Genomic DNA, 18,209 nt, shown 5'->3' on the forward strand with positions numbered 1-18,209 from the left:
CAACAACAGCTATAACAACAAATAAACTATAAATAAAACGCTGTAAATCGTGTCACTCACTTGCCCTTGCTGGCTAAATTGTCCATGCAGGTCTTGATGTATTGATTGTAGTAGTCAATCTGCACATTGTAGAAATTGGTCTTGGAGTTCAGTCCAGCATTGGTCTGCTGTAGCTTCACCAACTCCGCCTTCCGTCTCTGACGGTATCGTCTCTGGTTTCGGATATCCTACACAAATAATTACAAATTAAAAGTAGGAGCTATTGCACATACTACATAAATGAAACCAAAATGGTTGCATATATGGTTCAAAAAATTGGGAACAGTACCTTGGCGATATCATTGATAAGATCCTGGTATTTCTTCTCAGGATGAACTTTTCCCAGCTCTCCTAGTCTTTGCAGGTTGCTCTTGATCTTCTCCTTTTTGCCTTGCAAGGTGAGGCTGTCGTCCACAACCGGTTTGGCTTGCTTCATCTTCTCGGGCGTCTTAGCATCGCGAATGGCTCGTCTCTGCATGGCACGCTGGTACTCTGCTTCCTATTCCACAGTAAAATTGTGTCATGCGTAAGTGTACGGTTTCCATTTCCTTTTTATTCTAAAAACTGCCGTTAAAATACTGTACCTGCTCTGGTGAAGCGACAGTCTCAAGTATCTCAGTGAGTGTCTCTCCCGGCTGAAACCGGATCACATCTACTATAAGCCTCTTGGTGCTAGAAGATACAAAACGGTCAAATGTTCAAGTCACGTGGTCAAAAAATTGTCAAGTGAAACTAGTTAAAGAAAAATAAAGGGTTTGGAACAGAGCAATTGAGTGAAGTATTATTCTCACTTGAGGAGGAGAGTCTTGGCATCCATTTCAGCATTGGCTTCATCAGGAACATCAAATTTGTTGGTGAGAGTGAGAGACACTTCTGTCTTACCCATCATTTCTTTACTAGGGTCATCGGAGGGAAGTGGACTCTCACCTGCGAGAGAATAACACTTTATCAGCCTGACGCTGGTGAATCTCAGCATCCCGAGACATTAGAGCACTGACTCACCTATTAACGACTCTATGGTGGGCACCTCGCCGAGATCATCCAGCAACTCATGGATGGGATCATTGTGGTCGGGTGCAATGGCATCCTCATGATCCAGTAAGAGCTAAAGACAAAACACTTAATCTTTAAAACTTTTGCATTGGGTGTGATGATCTTGTGAATATCACAAGCTTCAGATGGTTACCGTGTGAGTGTTGATCATCTCCCCAATGGAAATGTAGATTACAGGTTTGGTCAAAGTGACCAGGTCTGAGTACTGATCCACATTGAACTTGTCTTCCAAAGAAGGGACATCACAAGCGGCCAAAAAGAAACGTCTTTGGGACAAATAAAGATACCGTGTTAGTACAGAGTGTATATGTGAGTATTTAATCAGTTGTAGGTAATAAAACAAACACCACAGGCAGTTCAACATCACTTGTACCTAAATTTCTGGTAGGAGATGGAGAGGTATTCATTGATGGGGTTGAGATGGGCGTTGTCTCCGAGGAACATCTTGTTGGAGGCGGCGTGCTGAAGCATTTTGGCGATGGATCCCAGGTTTCTCCTCTGCTCTGTGGTCAGCTGACCTCCAGCTGACATGTCGATGATGTCAAAGGCATCAGGGGCAACAATGGCAGGATTCATGTAGCGGTAATACAGCAGGTTGCCCACAATCTTAAAAGATAATCAGAATGTCACAACAATCTGAAAAAACAGCCTCGTGTTAGATGCTCCGCTTCTAAAAGTGTGTGTGTGAGGGGTTTGAGGTACAGAAAATTACTGAGAGATAGAGAAGCAGGAAGGGGAGGGGTGACAAAAGCATGGCTCACCTGGGCTGGTGCTCATCAGAAATCAGAAACCTCTTGAAAGTGGCATAAGCAAGAGCCAAGAGATGAGCTGGAGCCAGAGCATTGAAAAAAGAGAGAGAGAAAGTGAGGAATAAAAGAAAATGACAGACAGAAGTAGGATGGAAACCACATTTATTGCACAGAGTGTGTGACTGAAGTATGACAATAAACAGAAACAAAAGAAATGCTCAGAATTCAGGACAACCAATAACAGAGCACAGCGGTGCTAGAACTGAGTTGTGGGGAAGCAGCGGGGACCAGCTGAGAGATGTGACCAAGGTAAAGCGTCTAAAACATCTAGATACATTTCAACTTAGACTGAAGAATAATGGATGCAAAACACCTCAGCCAACCGTCTGAACAATGTTTGTGATTTTTAGAAGCTGTGACGTTACAAACCTTCAAAAGCTCATCCTCGGTGGCATCAGGGAACCTTTCGTGAAGTGTGTCCTTTAGCGTCTTTGCGATGAAACGCATGCCATATCTACATATGAGTGAAACATACAGACGCACACACAAGAACAAAGAAGCGGGTCATGGAGCAGACATTTATTTGAATATTCAAATATGGGCTTGCTAAGTCATTTTCATATATTAAAGAATTATTAACCGTGCATAAAATACATACAGACATGTGGCATTCACTAATAAGGACATTCAAGTGAACAAATGTTATCACACAAAACAGGCGAGTACACACAATCGTTCGTATCAAGAGCATCAACGTTGATGAATTCAGATGTACAAATCTGTGTGTGCGAATGGTAAGTGAATGAAGTCAAAAGACTTTCTTGAAGGGACATTCAGCAGTGGCAGATGTATAAACTTACGGTATTTTGTCCACAGAAACAACTATGGCCGAAAGAAATTTGTCGGTGACGGTTCTCATATTCTTGATGGAGGCTTCCAGGCGTGTTCGAACCTCCTCATGACTCATTGCTTGCTCTGGAGTCACCTCATACGGTAATTTGCTGCAAAGTAGAATCTCAGTCATTTAAAGGTTATGTAGGTTATGTAACTTTTTAAAAATAAAAGTCAATTTTAGTCTTTCATCTGCATGCACTTAAAAAAATTATTACACAGCACTGTGAAATGCTTGATTGGCTAGCCACGACATTCCAAGGTCTGCTATTCCCCGAAACAACCCCTCAAAACTAATACCACATAGTTATCTGGGTAGTACCAGTCATCTTGGCCAGTGCAGTTTAATATTACACATGAATTAAATATGCTAAATTAATAACATATATGAGAGTATATGTACAAACCCAATTGCATGTTCTAGTTTGAACTTTGTCTTTTTCCTTAAAGCCGATAGGAAAGGTGTCTCACGAATGGTCTGCATTCATTACAAATGAGCTAATGAAATGTTTTGAACCAATATTATTTGTCCAATAATTTACTCATAAAATAAGTCAGGGATTATTCTGTGATAACAACCAGCTGGATGTACATTTTCCCTTCTTCAATGTTGAGCATTCCTACAGTTTTTCCATTAGAAAAACACTGTTTCAATGTAAACATCTTAAAATTCTCACCTGGCTTCTCCTGTTTGACTCTCCATCTGGTTCACCCAGCTTTTGTATATGTCCACAGGGTCGGTTCTAATGTTGAGCATTTTGTCATCCATGATTTCCTTCACGACAGAAGACAGGATCTGTCTGAGGGCATTCTGACCTCTGGCCCCCCTGTTAAAGCTCACCACCATCTTAATGACCGTTGGATTTCCTGTTACGATTTCCTGGATCTGGTCTACTTTGGATCTGTATTTACAGGAGAAAAATCACTGAGACATTTGCAAAGTTTCTTATCTTGAGAAGTGTGTTTCTATAAACAAACCAAACATTTAATCATTGTCTTTTTGACTGTTGTTGATAAAGTACTGTTTTTTTTTTAGAAGCATATTAAACGAATAAAGTAGGCCTATATAGAGGAGTTTCAGTTCCTACTTGATTTCCTCTTGCAGGGCAGTTTTGAAGAGATTGAGCAAGAGATATTCTTCACGCTGGTTGGAAGCATAATTGTACAATGTGAAAATCACAGAGTCCATGAACTTGGTTGACTTGTTCTGTGGCATCTGAAAGATCAGCTTGGCCAGATAGGTGGGATTGGTCTGAGGAACACACATAATACAATAAATATCCAAATGATTGATTAAAAAATGAGCGATATTGAAGCTCTTAGGTTAAAGAAGATTACCTGTAACAGGTAGAAGAGAAACTGATATGCCTCCAGCTTATCCCTCTTCTCTTTACTGAGAGCCTTCAGTCCACCTCTCTGCTTATTCATCATCATGAGGTTGGACAGCTCCCCCTTGTTCTTCTTGGTGAGCTTCTTGCTGTGAGACACCACTTCCTGAAGGGTGATCTTGTTTTTTACCAGCAAGCCGATCTTGATGTCCATCAGATTGAGATCGTTCTCCAGCTGCTGGTTGGAGCGGATGTTGGTGATCACCTCCTCTCTTAATCGCATCAGTTCCAGCTCCTCCTGGAAGTCCTGGTCACTGTGATCCAGCAAGTGGACAAACTTACGGACAACTGCCATTGGAGGCTCATCTGCGTTGACTGTTAAAAAAAAGAGAATGATATTTTATTCAGGCAGGTACGATGAAGAACGGAAGAAGAACAAGGTCCCCATAAAGCACCAAATACACTGATGACTCATATTGCACAATGTTTTTTAACTTTTTTAGTCAGTTCATGTTAAAATGCATTTGTGACCCTGGACCACACAACCAGTCTTAAGTAGCATGGGAACATTTGTAGCAACAGCCAAAAATACATTGTATGGGTCAAATTTTTTAATGCCAAAAATCATTAGGATATTAAGTAAAGATCATGTTCCATGAAGATATTTTGTAATTTTCCTACCAATATACAAAAACTTTATTTTTGTGAGCAGATGTAGCAAAATTGCTAACAAAAATGGCCAGAAACACACCAACAAACCCATTCTTTGAGAATTACCCACTCAATTTTGGTATTTGTGTAAGCAAGGCTAGTCAACAGGCGGCCAGCTAAAAATTATTGGCGGGCCACATTTTTTTCGCCTTAACATTTCAGGTAAGTGGAGAGACTTTAAGAATGGTGTGCTTTAAGAAATGCACGTCCTGAGACGCCACGCCTTTGAAATTCCAAAACGCTGCTACATTCAATATGAAAGTAATTCCAGCGGCTCATAACGATTGACGTCTTATAAAACGATTTAAACGGTCTGTCCAAGAAACGTAATGTTATTTACAACGTTATAATCGGCAATCCACAGCCACAGGCAGTCGGTTTGCGCACGCGATAGGTCGCATTCCAAAACGTGTCTTGTGCCCTTGAAAGTAACTGCAGGAAGGGTACTACACCACATGAACTGTTGGCTCTGATAAGGGAAAAACAATGTTGTTTTTTAGTACTGCATTCATTATGTATGATTTAAACAGCTATATTTACGAAAAAAACAGGTGTCCATCTCCCTCCAGAACTTGCACTTCAAAGGATCTGCCCTTCCAAGTGCGTGGGGCACATGAATGCGATTGGAAGTCACCAGATAATAGCGTTCAGTTTCTTGCACAGACCAATTGATTCGCTTTATAAGATGCCGGTTAAACGTCAAGGGGCAGGGATTACTTTTGTGCTGAATGCATTAGCATTTTTGACTTTTATTCATTTGACTTTCATTAATTCAGCCAAATATCGTCATATCTTATTAAAAAAACAATGCCACCTACATCTTGGGAGTAGGCTACTGGAGGACTGGGGATTAGAGCCCTGCATTTCAGCCCAGGCCCCGAATTATTTACGCCCCTTGGGCCGGGCTTCGGGCCAATTTTTACGTCATAGCTCGCAAGCGGGCCGGGCTTCGGGCTTGTTTTAGGCTTGTCCTCCTTTTTATATATTAGACATTCATTAATATTTCTAATATATATTAGAAATTCAGTAAATAAAGAAGCGATCAGAAGTTGATGATGGTCAATTTAAAACATCGAACACGCTTACATATCACGCTGACACACGTTACACATTCTGCTTGCGCGTAGTTGCGCCCGCGCGTTCACACAGGTTTCCCTCGTCCACTATTCACCTCACGTGCAATGGAGACCATAAAGAGAAAAATCGCAAATGGCGAACTTAAAACACAGAAAAACGAAGAGGAAAGGCAAACTTCTGGGCTGTTTTTCTACACAATGTTCTTTAAGAGATTGTTCTTTTGGGATTGTACCCTCTGGTTTCCTGTTGTGATTAGACTTTTTTCAATGGTAATTGTTGCCTAAGTGTAAGGTAAGACAATCTGCATGTTGTTGTTATTATTATTATTTTAAATTGTTTCGATTTTACACGTATTCGTTTGTTTTCAGCACGTTGTTCGCCGTTGCAAGCAGAGCACCTCAGTTTATAAAAAAGTGCCCTTTTACTGTTGTGGTGATAATAAACGATTAAACTAACATTGTGATATGCTTAAATTGTTGAGTTTTTTCTTTATTTAAAAAAAATCTTTGGATTTTATTGCAGGCAAGCCAAGTGTTCATTTGATAGACTAAATTGATCAAACGTAGTCAACTCACCATCGGCCGCTAGCCGCTTGGTCGTCTATTTAAAAAACTAAAAGTTTAATTTACCAAACAAAAAAAATGCTCCAAATTTTTTTCTAAATTAACTTAATAAAGGAAATATATACATATATATAACTTCTTTGCCATTAAAAAAACAAAACGGAACTATTTTAATGGCTGCAACAGTAGTATTGGCTGTGTAATGGGATTAAAAATAAATAAAAAATCGGCTCTAGGCGGGCTCGAGCCGAGAATTCTGATAAGCTTGTCGGGCAGGGCCGGGCCGGGCTCGGGCCTGAGTGTCTCGGGCCAGGGCCGGGCTAGGGCCTGGAATTAAGGCCCGTGCAGGGCTCTACTGGGGATGAGTAAATTATCAGCAATTAAATTTTGGGGTAAACTAAAGCATTAAGGAATATAAAATACAATTAAAAAGACAATATCCCTTTCAATTAAATATAAGGAAAAGGCACAAATACTGGATGCAATATTTGTGTGCATGTTTTAATATATTAGAAGTAACAGCAACAAAAAAAAAGTATTAAAGGAACAAAATGCAATAAATAACAGAACTGGTTTTGTTGTCCAGGGTCATACTTGAGGAAAAAAATGCTTACTGAGTGTTTTGTAGTCATCTCTCGCTTTGTTGGCTCGAATGAACGCCTGAATCTTGACTATATCGTCTATCTGAAATGAGGAAAAAAAAACAAAAAAAACCCTTTGAGACCTTCTGCCCAAACACTGTGTAGTAAGAGGTAGAAAGCTCATCTTAAAATAAAATCTTAGGGTTTTAACCATGTCATATTCAAACAATACTTACATGGTCTTTGAAGTACTTCAGACGATCTCTGTATTTTTTACGAGCTTGGTGCATCCTGACCATTGACTGAATCTACACATAAAACATTCATATATTTACCCGCATGCATGTACAGTAATGCAATCAGCATAAACATGTCACATAATGTCAGCGTTATACAATTTCAAGATAGTATGTAGAAGGTAGAGCTTCTTCTCACCTTAACAGCATCATCAGCGTGATCATTTAGGTACTGCTTCCTATCATTGTATTTCTTTCTTTCCTTATAGCCTCTCCAGTGAGCCTATAGTAAACAGATCCAGACAGTTAGGAATGACTTTTTGCCATTTTTTTAGTCTTTAGTTTACTAAAGTTTTGTCTAATGAAGCAAGCCAGAGGAGAAAGACCTGTATGCAATTAACCGATGGCTCCTGAGACTTCAAGAATTGGAGACGTTCTTGCATTCCACGCCGGATCATGAAACCGCGGCAACGGGCTTGCAGTTTGGCGATCAGACTCTCGTTGGCCAACCACAGCTGCTCTCGGTTATACGCTGTAGTTACTCCTGAGACAACGGACTATGAAAAAAACACAGAGTAATAAAAATGCAATAGAAAGCAAAAAAATCAAAAACACAAAATACAAAGCAAAAACGTAACTGCATTATTATTGACAGACTTATGAGATACCATGAGACAACTGCTTTGGAACATTGCTGACATATAGAGAACACATAAACACCTCTAATGAGCAGATTCCTAGCTTCAGGTTCCTAGCTTCAACTATTTTCTTACTCATAAAGAAGATGTGTATTGCTGGCCTCTGAGGCAATATTAGGAAAGTCTACCTGTATTTCCTCCTTGTTGAGTTGAGTGTTGTTTGAAACCAAGTCTGGAGGCTCATCCCAGGTGCCCTGTCCAGTCTTCAGGTTATAGTAGTAGTTGTGTCCTCCCTTCACCCAGTGCTTCATCCATTCACTGCCATTATCCCCTACAAACATCAACAACACAAACAACACAAATCACTGGAACATCTACACCCAGACTGTTCAAAATTCAGAAAGAAAATATAGAGAAATATATGATTTACCATAAATTACATATACAGAATTCAAAATCCCCTTTATCTCACCTTCCTTTTTCTTGTCCTCTTTAATTTTGTACAAGTCATCCTGGTATGTCTGAGCACATTCAGGAGTGACTCCGTACACACCGGCGGCAGGTGAGCGCAGGGCTGCCAGCGTCTGAGAAGCATCTCTGTTATCCACAGCCTCATTAATGGTCTGAATTGCCTGAGAGACTGAAGACAAGCGAGATGATACTTTAAAGAAACTTATTGAAAAGATTCGATTTTCAATTCTTCATTAAAAGTCAAGAGAGATACAAACTGAATGAATAAACACAAAAGTGACTGGTACTGTAAGTCTGCAGTGACAAAAAAGAGCATTCTTACACTGCAGCGCTTCCTCTGAGTCTTTGTTGGCTCTCAGGATGGCGTCCTGGATCTCATCTAACCAAAGGACTGCAGAGGGATCTCCACACTCCTGAAAAGATACTTAGATGAATAAGAATCACTCACAATATCAAAACCACATAAAAGAATCCTCACATATTCTGATGGATCTAATAAAAACAACTGTGTCTAATTTCAGGCACACTACAAAATATCGCCAGACATTATTGACACTGACAATAGGTGTCAGTCAGCTGCACCTGTGAGGTATGATACATTAATTCCATTAATGAACACGTGTTTACTGTCAACAAATATGACCTGGAGGACACCACCTTGAAGTCATATGTTACCAACAGATATTATTAAAGTTTGTAAATAGTGAGTAAGATAGAGAACTGCACTACTCAAAAATAATGTAAAAACAAGACTTAATAAATAACTACATTCTGTATTTATGGAAAAAAACAGCAAGAAAAACTAATTTCCTTTGCACCAGAGATATTATAGCTTTTTGTATTTTATTAATATTTTGAATTAACTTCTCATTTTTAGATTTTATTTTTCATAATTTTTAGCAATTTTATTTCATTTCAATCAACAGAAATGTTTTATTAATTGCAGAAATGTGATAATCATATATCTGACAATTTGATGTAGTTTAATTAATATTTTGAGACTTATTTTTGGGCTATTTTATTATATATTTTCCTTTATTTAGACAGCACAGTGAAGAGATGACAGGAAGTTAAGTGGGAGAGAGAATGGGAGTGGGTTCAGGAAATTACCACGAGCCGGTATTCAAACTCAGTCGCCCTGAAACGCAACTGTGCCATACGTCAGAACACTGCACACTCGGCCATCTTCGCAGACGTTAGTTTGTATCTTTTACTTTTATGTTATTTTAGTTTAATTTTTGCAAGTTTTTTATATGCATTTGTCATTGTATTATTTCTTTCTTTCAACATTGCTGTATACCTGTAATTTAAAAGTTCTAGAACATGTCTAATTTTTGTTTAGCACATTTTTTCAAATAATATTTAGTCCTTTATTTAATTTAATTTCAGTTAACAGAAATGTTTTAATAGTAATTTCAGATAAGTGATCATCTGCATGAATCTATATTTTTGTATCAGGGGTACAAAAACATGCATTTTCCCCCTTCGGATTCACTTGAATTGTCATTTGTATATGGTTTAAGATGACAAACTGTGCAAAACAAACACGTTCATGAAGGATTATATTACTACCACCACCAGGTGGTGCAGTTGTTCTCTCACATTCGCCTTAACCGCATGCTGAGCTTAGTATCCGGACTCATCTGCGGCATCGCGATTTGCTGAGCACACATGGCCCTCTGCAGTCTGCCCGCCTTACTGGCAAAGCAGAAGCACACCAAACCTGATGGGTGTGGCAAGTTGTGCAACAGAGGAAAACGTTGTTCCTTCAGAGTAGATAAGAATGTGTGCTGGAATATAATGCAAATAGAGTCCCAGTGGGTTGGGGTGGAGTGGAAATGAACAGAACTTCCGAATAAAGTCTGTCAACTTTATGAGGGTAACTTGAAGGGGTGTGGTGCAATGTCTGAGATTACATTACAGCCTCTACTACGGCCGTACGATAAGAGAAAGTATGTCTACTCCAATCACACTTAAAGATCGTCTCTAAATGTAAACATGAAGTGCTTAACAACTAAAAACAAATTTCAAACAGGATGTTACACAAATACTAACTATTTAAACGCATATAATTCAATTTGTATGTTTACCACCAGGGATGAGACTGACATAAAGATTTTATATTTATGATTCTATTCAAAAAAGTAAATTAGGAAGTTGTCTATCCGGTCACATCACTCCATCTATTCCTTTATATCATTTAAAATTGCAGAAGTAAAAAATCCTCAAACATGATTTCTGACCACTTCCTGTGTCAGTTGAACAGATTTGGTTTTATCTGAGCTTCACACTGGAGTGACCCTGTGGAGGAGTGACGTCAGACCCAAAACCCATTACTGACTTACACCAGCATCACAAAGCACCAGAATATTGCCCTTTTAAGGCAGAGAAAGAGTCACCGGCTTTGTTATTTCCGACTCTTTTCTGGAAACATTTTTCCAGCTTTTTTTTTTGAATGGCATGGTACTTGACAGTTTTTGACTAGTTTGGCAGCTAAGAGTCATCATGTTAGTTGAAGACCAAAAAAGATTGTTTCACATTACTTTACATTAGTGGTAAATTACATGAAGGTTACACTGCTACAGACATTCAGATGAGCGCATTCGTGTCTGTAGCACTGACACCTAACATTTAGGATTTATTTCGCCCTTTGCCTCCAAAAACGCAGTACAGCTATTAACCACAGTGGCACACTCCGCTGTGGTAAACCAGTGGCCTCCAATGTGCCCTACAACATTCACCTGCATACTAGAGGTTTCAGTTTTAGGTCCACAGGAAACAAGTGGGCGTGGCGTACAAACAGTGACTGTGCCAAACTGACATGTGGTTAGCTACTAGATATGAACCTATTTCTGTTCTGACTGGTGTAGGGCCATTTCCATTAACACACACCAAAATGATTCTTCAAAAAGTAGACAGTTGTGGTGCTTAGATGTTACTGTATGTTTACCATTTAACTTGTTAACTGAACTGATGAATGAAAGCGACATGTGGGTGAGATGGTATGAGCACACAATGTCATCAGACTTGAGTCAGCTCAGCACATTGACTCGCATGATGTGTTTGCGACCTGCAGACTTCCCTTGATGAAAGGATTTCTAATATACTCAACACATTCTTATAGGAGTGTTTTTACGTGCTTTGATTGAACGATTCAGATACGAGGGTTTTGGTTGTTTTTTGTTTACATACATGGGCCTTTTCTCTCCTCGCCTCCTGCAGTATATCATAATAATGCTGGGCCAGAGATGGATCTATATCTGTTAGCTTGGCGGCTGGGTGCTGTAAAGCAGCCGTGGTCTTCTGTAAGTCTCCCTCTGCCAGGGCTTCATTGATCAGTCCAATAGCAGCAATCCCTAAAGACATGAGAGCATAAAGATTAAAGGAATAGTTCACCCAAAAAATGAAAAAAAATCTGGCATCATGTACTTGCCCTCAAGTTTTTTAAAACCTGTATTTTAAAGACACAAAAATATTTTAAAGAACGTGGGAAATTAAACAGTTCTGGGGCACCATTGACTACCACAGTAGATTTTTTTCCTACTATAGTAGTCAATAGTGCCCCAGAACTGTTTGATTAAAACATTCTTCCAAATATATTGAATAAATGATAACAGAATTTCCATTTTTGGGTGAACCTTTCCTTTAAGCAACGTCATACAGACAGAACATACAGAATTTTCATCAAATTCACTGAATCTCCTGACTCACTTTCATGTTCCTCTTGAATAGTATTGTTGACTTGGTCTATGCAGGCCTGAATGTCATTCCAGGTGAGATAGTCGCTACCTTCTTCCCTCGCAGCTGCCTTTAGACGCATCAGCTCATCTATATACCTTCAGGGATACCACAATTATAAGTTAATACAAACACAAGTGTGATCACATAAAGACGTTTTATTTCTGGGTGAATCTTTGTAATGGTCATTAGGAAAAAAATAGGATCCTTTCTGATTTTATGTTGAATTGAACCGTTCATGTGACCATGTTGTCCCTCATTCTGGGACTCACCTCTGGGAGTATTCATCCTCTACGTTGCCGAGGCCGGTGACTGGACTGCTGAGCTGTTTCCACACAGCTGCCCGGTCCCCGACATCCAGCGCCTCGTTTATCAGCACCACAGAGGACAGCATCTCCACGGCAACCAACAGCTCCGGGTGTGACAAAGAGCCCTGTGCAGTCAAGTAGAGCATGAAAAACACTTTGACTAGACTGTACAGTTACAGCTCATTAACTTACAGTATGTAAACTTCATGTAAATAATGTTTTATAAGATGTTTCTGGTTACAGCAAAGTAACTTATTTTACATTTTCTGAATTTAGTTTGAATGGAAACCCAAGCCAAATGGATTTTTACTAAAAAGATGGGTTATCTGATCTAGTGTGGATCCGAATGGGAGTGTATTTGTGGGTGTGTTCTGACCTCTGGGCTCTGCTGCTGTAGGCAGGCCAGTTCTCTCTGGTACAGATCTGCTGCAGTGGGGTAAACCTGCGGCAGCTGGGCGTCTGGATTCATCAGCTCGTTCACCGTTTCCTCTGCTACACCCTTTCTGATGGCAGCATTGATCCTTTCCACTGCCCGCAGCACTGAGTCACACACAAACACACACTTAACTCATTGTCCTATATACAGAATGACAGCTGTGAGATGGCATAAACACATAAATAAGAGTCAAAAGACAACGCAGACATTTTTCTGACACATCTGCCTCTCTGAGCAACAAACTGGGTCAGGATTTTGTAAGTTCAGAAGAATGTAGAGACATAGAAGGGAGTACGCACATCTCTGATAGTCTACAGCGAGCCCATTGGCTGCCTCCACTCCGCTCTGTAACTCCTCCTTGGTCAGCGATTCTCCAGGGGCATTCTAGGAATGGGGAGGAACAACACAGAAACTTTCATTAAAAAGTTAATTCAAGAGGAAAGGTATGATGAGATGTTACAATCTAGGAGTGTAATGGTTCAAATTGATCGCAATTTGGTTGGATCTTAATTTGTACCTTACACCGTGTGTACACCGGATGCGGCATGGTGCGATAAAAGACAATAGAACGCATTGGAACCCATTGTCATTTTAAATTTTGTCCAAACTGGATGCAGCGTGGCACGACAATCCCATTAGAACAAGCCGTCGCGCCGGTCGCGTCCGGTGTAGACACGGTGTTAGTTTTATTTGTACTGTTCAAATTTATGAGTGCAGCTAAAGAAAGAAATTTAGGGTCAGTACAAACAAACTGCATCTTTGTTTGATGCACTGAAGGAGCAAGTGTCCTTTCAACACAAAAGAAAATATTTTGAAGAATGTTGGTAACTGAACAACGAAGGTACCCATTCACTTGCATTGGTTTTGTGTCTATACAGTAGAAGTGAATAGGTAACACCGTTGTTCTGTTACCAACATTCTTCTAAATATCTTCTTTTGTGTTCTGCAGAAAAAAAAGAAAGTCATACAGGTTTTAAATGACAAGACGGTGAGTAAATGATGACAGAATTTTCATTTTTAGGTGAACTTTTCCTTTAGGGCACTAAATTATTAACTGAAAATAAAACTAAACTACAACTAAAACAACACATTAAACTAACAAAGCAATATAAAAATGTACAAATAATAACAACAAATGCACACAAAGTTAAACTAAAATTAACATGAAAACCAGAATGAAAGCTAAACCAAACTACTACTATAAAACTTAAATAACTAATTTACTTTAATGATGAATGTTTGTGTTTTTTTTAAGCTACGTTGCCACATTGACCCTCTATAAGATGAGTTTAACTTAAAGGGGTAGTTCACCTTCAAAATGAAAAGAATGTCATAATTTACACGCCCTCTTGTCATTTCAAACCTGTAGGACTTTCTTTCTTCTGCAGAACACAAAAGAAGATATTTAGAAAAATGTTGGTAACATAACAGCACAGCCCCCCATTCACTTCTATTGTAACCAATGCAAGTGAATGGGGGGCTGTTATAAACACTGAACTGTACCTTTAAATCTAACGTTACACCCTGTTACCTGTTCTTTCTGCTCACGGTCCGCCAGCAGCTGTTTGAGATACCACCCCTTGTTCTGAGCCTGTAAAGACTGCAGGCCTAATGCTGGAGAACGGAGAGCGTTATACAGCCGGTCTTCATCTCCACTCAGGAGGGCCTGTTCTGTTGAATTCAAGGCTTTGGACACTAAGACAAAGCACAGACACAAAGATATAAGATCATCTACTGCACAGGAACACAAAAAACACCAGGGACGAGAAAGGGTGCGTACGTACAGTTGATTTTGTTTACGTTGCCCTGGATTTCAGCATGTGTGAGCAGCTCATCATAAACATCCCGTTCAGCCTGCGAGTTCTCTCCAATCTAAACAAATGTTACATTTACGTTCTTTATTGATTAAATGCTGTTTATGTGATTCATTGTGATGTATTCAAGTTGGCTATACTAAGCCCTTAGAATATATCATTACTTATCCAAACTAAACACATTGAATATTTGGAAACTGGCTGTAGAGTGCAGTTCGTACTCTTTTTCTGGAGTTGGCCACTTTCTCAGTCTTGGCCTGGAACAGGGTGTCCTGGTATTCCTGGGCAGCGCTGTCATCCAGCTGCAGTAACATGGCGTTTGGGTTTCTCATGGCAGCTAGAGTGCCTTCTGGGACTCCATGGTCAACGGCTTCATTGATGGCGATCACAGCAGCATGTACTGAATCATCACATAAGATAATGTTAAACACAGCTTCATTTAACCGGGCTGTTAGACTCTTGGCTGTAAGTTAGGTCTAGTTGTTTATGTTTATGGGTTAAAAGACGTGCCAAATCACCAAGAGGAATTTAAAGGAACAGTTCACCCAAAAATGAAAATTCTGTCTCCATTTCTCACCCTCCAAAGTTGTTCCAAATCTGTATAAATGTTTTGTTTTGATGAACACAGAGAAAGATATTTGGAAGAATGCTTGTAACCAGTTCATGGCCACCACTGACTACCATAGTTGGAAAAATAGCTTTATAAATTTCTTTGTTCTGAAGATATTTTGAAGAATGTAAGAAAGCAAACAGTGGGGCACTTTTGACTACCATTGTAATTTGATAATAAATAATGGGGTCCAATAAATGTTTGGTTACAAGCATTCTTCCAAATATCTTTGTGTTCATCAGAACAAAAGAAATTTAAACGGATTTGGAACGACTCGAGGGCGAGTAAATGAAGACATTTTTGGTGAACTGTCCCTTTCAGAGTCATTAGATGCTGAAACATTGCTTACGGGCTGCTTCGTCCACTGACAACTCATTGGCTAAAATCCCTCCGATTTTGCTGAACGCTGGCATTTGAATGTTGTACTTCTCTAATTCACTCTTCATGTTGTTTATTTCCTCCTCTGGGAAGACAAAAAGCCATTCAACATGGAAGCAATAGTCAAAAACAAGTATTATTATCTCTCCGTTTATTATTTATTCATGCATGTTTCTCAGAATAAATATTGTCATGTCATGCTTTAGTGCGCATGTTAACCTTTTGAAAGGTAATCTCGGTTGTGCATTTTCCACTACTGAATTTGACTGGCTGCTCATTGTTTTCAATAGGTCTGGTAAATAATGCTTCCCAGCCATGAACTTGGCAGGCAGATTGGGACAGTCTAAATGACAGGAAACATTTGACAACAGCTCCCGGGAACAGGGGCTTTCACAACACTCCCGCTGTTATTGTATAAACTAGCGTCTTAGTCTGATAACACACAGAGACTGACTCACCTGTGAAGGCAACCTTGCCATACAGGTCTGCAATCTGGGGCGCCAGGCCAAGTTTAAACAGGTAGAGGCTGTAGAGAAAACAGAACGCTATTATGGAAAATGAAACGCCTATAGGAGAGCCATCCCTTTACTCTCTGTTAGTCGCTTTGGATAAAAGCGTCTGCTAAATGAATAAATGTAAATAGGAGAACTATAGCTGTGTGTGGGAATGGGCTCCAACAAAATGATGTCAGATGTTATCTGTGCGACGTTCAAGTTTAACACGTATCCTAAACAAGCTCACAGCATGAATACTAACTAGAAAAGATTCACAATGATTCAGTACCCCTCACCCAGCGCCAGGCCTCTGCCAAATTCTCGCCCCTTGTGTGCTGTGTTATTTCCTGTTTCTGAAGGCCAGATTTATGGCCTATGGGTCGAGTGTCAATGTTGCATTTAGCAGGAATGCGAGTCAAAAATGATGGAAGGACTTTTGATACATTTACTAAAAGCTTCTACAGATCCCAGAACAGGTTTCTTTATTCATTCTGATTCATTAATGAGGAAAAATGAGGAAGTGCAGATACAGATATAAGGCACAAATAATCTTAATCCTATATTTAAAAGGCATTTCAGGTATTATAAATGTGACATTTTTCGTCAAAACTTGAAATATATACTCTCAGAGAATGTATTTATTACCAATATATTAAACAATTTGTTTATGTTTTCCTAAACCCCTGATGATAGTACAGACATCAGAAAATATCAGTCTATACACAAGTTTTCGCTTCTAAAAAAGGGAAACAAACATGTGTTATGGATGTGATAGAGTTTTTGAGACATAGGTACCTGAGGGCATGTATGCAGTAGATGCAACGAGGCATGTTCTTCCTGTCGTAGATGTCAGTTGTCTCAGGATAGAAAATCTGTCAGGGAAAGTCAAGCATATGTACTTTAAAGTCCCAGTGAAATGAAAATGACAATTCTTATTTTTTCATGAAATATTGCAGCGTTTATAGTAAATAGCTCATCAATGTGGGTAATTTTCTTTTTAAAATTCATGTACCCTCATAATCTTCAGTTAAAATCTGAAAATGCACTTCCACCCTGAAATGACTATCCATCTAAAATGACGTAAATTAGACGGCTTGGCCGGAGCATCCGTTAACTCCTCCCCTTCAACTGTCAGTCTGCTGCCCGTTTAATTTCAAAATCAATACAACAGCTGTTTTTACACATCCAATCAATTCGCAGTGAAAAACGCAAGCCACGCCCACTAATTTTCTCCTTTGAAATTCCTTTTCACTCGGAAATGTGTCAGAATACGGAAGTAAAAACGATCGCAACTTCCGGTTCACGGGGACTTTAATGAGGTTAAATGCTGCATTTCTGCTTAACATGGGAGAGGAGCTCAGAGACAAGCTCTGTCATGCTGGTGACTCAATAAAGAAGAAAACATTGCTAATGAAGAACATGTTCACTATATGTCTCCATGTCTGAATATCCTCCGTTCAGCACGACTCACCTTAGGAAGGCCTTTATCTGTCATTGCATTCAGCCACTGGATGATATTGTCCGTGTGTCTGAAATGGAGTCCAGTGGCCTACAAAAGAGTAGCAAATGAGTTGTAACCCATCCATAGCAAAGTCTGTTTGAACGTGTGTGTTTTTAAACGTCAACGTTACCTTGTAACGTGTTTGTTCGCGGTCATAGATCCTTTTGAGAGAGACCACATCAGGCGCAAAAAAGTTTCCTAGCTTGGCCAGGTACACACCATTTCTCAGGCCCTCCTCCAGCTCAGTCGTGGGCGGGAGCTCTTCATTTAAACACGCCTCAATCCATCTAAAAAAAACGATATTGGCGTTTTGAGCAAGGAAAATAATCATACTGACATAATGAAGAAATGGAATGCACTAGGATAATTAAGTTGCATACTAGTATGAAAGTCAGCATGTTACAACATGCTACAACCAGACATGATGCAGAAAATGTTTTGTGACAAATGAAAAAAAACTTGCCCGTCCACACTTTTAAAATCAAACAATACAATATTCACAATCATCATATATGTTGCTTACAGGTACTTACATGTAGCTCACATATCCAAAACACATTCATAACATTCTCCTCCTGTACATTTCAACCCAC

General features: G+C 39.5%; 1 protein-coding gene across 1 annotated transcript in view; it reads right to left on the minus strand.

Annotated features, from left to right (window-relative positions):
* Positions 1 to 18,209, minus strand: part of iqgap1 (IQ motif containing GTPase activating protein 1) — a 39,965-nt gene that overhangs the window by 2,381 nt on the left and 19,375 nt on the right. Inside the window, exons 3-34 of the mRNA XM_057336497.1 lie at positions 17,747 to 17,903; positions 17,587 to 17,664; positions 16,911 to 16,987; positions 16,080 to 16,147; positions 15,593 to 15,706; positions 14,855 to 15,033; positions 14,604 to 14,691; positions 14,351 to 14,514; positions 13,119 to 13,203; positions 12,760 to 12,923; positions 12,348 to 12,508; positions 12,049 to 12,173; positions 11,530 to 11,693; positions 8,660 to 8,750; positions 8,339 to 8,506; positions 8,055 to 8,197; positions 7,615 to 7,785; positions 7,428 to 7,511; positions 7,229 to 7,300; positions 7,026 to 7,095; positions 4,071 to 4,435; positions 3,821 to 3,984; positions 3,410 to 3,634; positions 2,702 to 2,842; positions 2,271 to 2,355; positions 1,466 to 1,698; positions 1,226 to 1,358; positions 1,042 to 1,144; positions 831 to 966; positions 624 to 711; positions 329 to 538; positions 61 to 227 (exon numbers count right to left, since the gene is read on the minus strand). Of these exons, the coding sequence (XP_057192480.1) occupies positions 61 to 227; positions 329 to 538; positions 624 to 711; positions 831 to 966; positions 1,042 to 1,144; positions 1,226 to 1,358; positions 1,466 to 1,698; positions 2,271 to 2,355; positions 2,702 to 2,842; positions 3,410 to 3,634; positions 3,821 to 3,984; positions 4,071 to 4,435; positions 7,026 to 7,095; positions 7,229 to 7,300; positions 7,428 to 7,511; positions 7,615 to 7,785; positions 8,055 to 8,197; positions 8,339 to 8,506; positions 8,660 to 8,750; positions 11,530 to 11,693; positions 12,049 to 12,173; positions 12,348 to 12,508; positions 12,760 to 12,923; positions 13,119 to 13,203; positions 14,351 to 14,514; positions 14,604 to 14,691; positions 14,855 to 15,033; positions 15,593 to 15,706; positions 16,080 to 16,147; positions 16,911 to 16,987; positions 17,587 to 17,664; positions 17,747 to 17,903 (4,473 nt within the window). The remainder of the gene's footprint in view (positions 1 to 60; positions 228 to 328; positions 539 to 623; positions 712 to 830; positions 967 to 1,041; positions 1,145 to 1,225; positions 1,359 to 1,465; positions 1,699 to 2,270; positions 2,356 to 2,701; positions 2,843 to 3,409; positions 3,635 to 3,820; positions 3,985 to 4,070; positions 4,436 to 7,025; positions 7,096 to 7,228; positions 7,301 to 7,427; positions 7,512 to 7,614; positions 7,786 to 8,054; positions 8,198 to 8,338; positions 8,507 to 8,659; positions 8,751 to 11,529; positions 11,694 to 12,048; positions 12,174 to 12,347; positions 12,509 to 12,759; positions 12,924 to 13,118; positions 13,204 to 14,350; positions 14,515 to 14,603; positions 14,692 to 14,854; positions 15,034 to 15,592; positions 15,707 to 16,079; positions 16,148 to 16,910; positions 16,988 to 17,586; positions 17,665 to 17,746; positions 17,904 to 18,209) is intronic.

This window comes from Triplophysa rosa, linkage group LG1, assembly GCF_024868665.1.
Source record: "Triplophysa rosa linkage group LG1, Trosa_1v2, whole genome shotgun sequence".
NCBI classification, from domain to species: Eukaryota; Metazoa; Chordata; class Actinopteri; order Cypriniformes; family Nemacheilidae; genus Triplophysa; species Triplophysa rosa.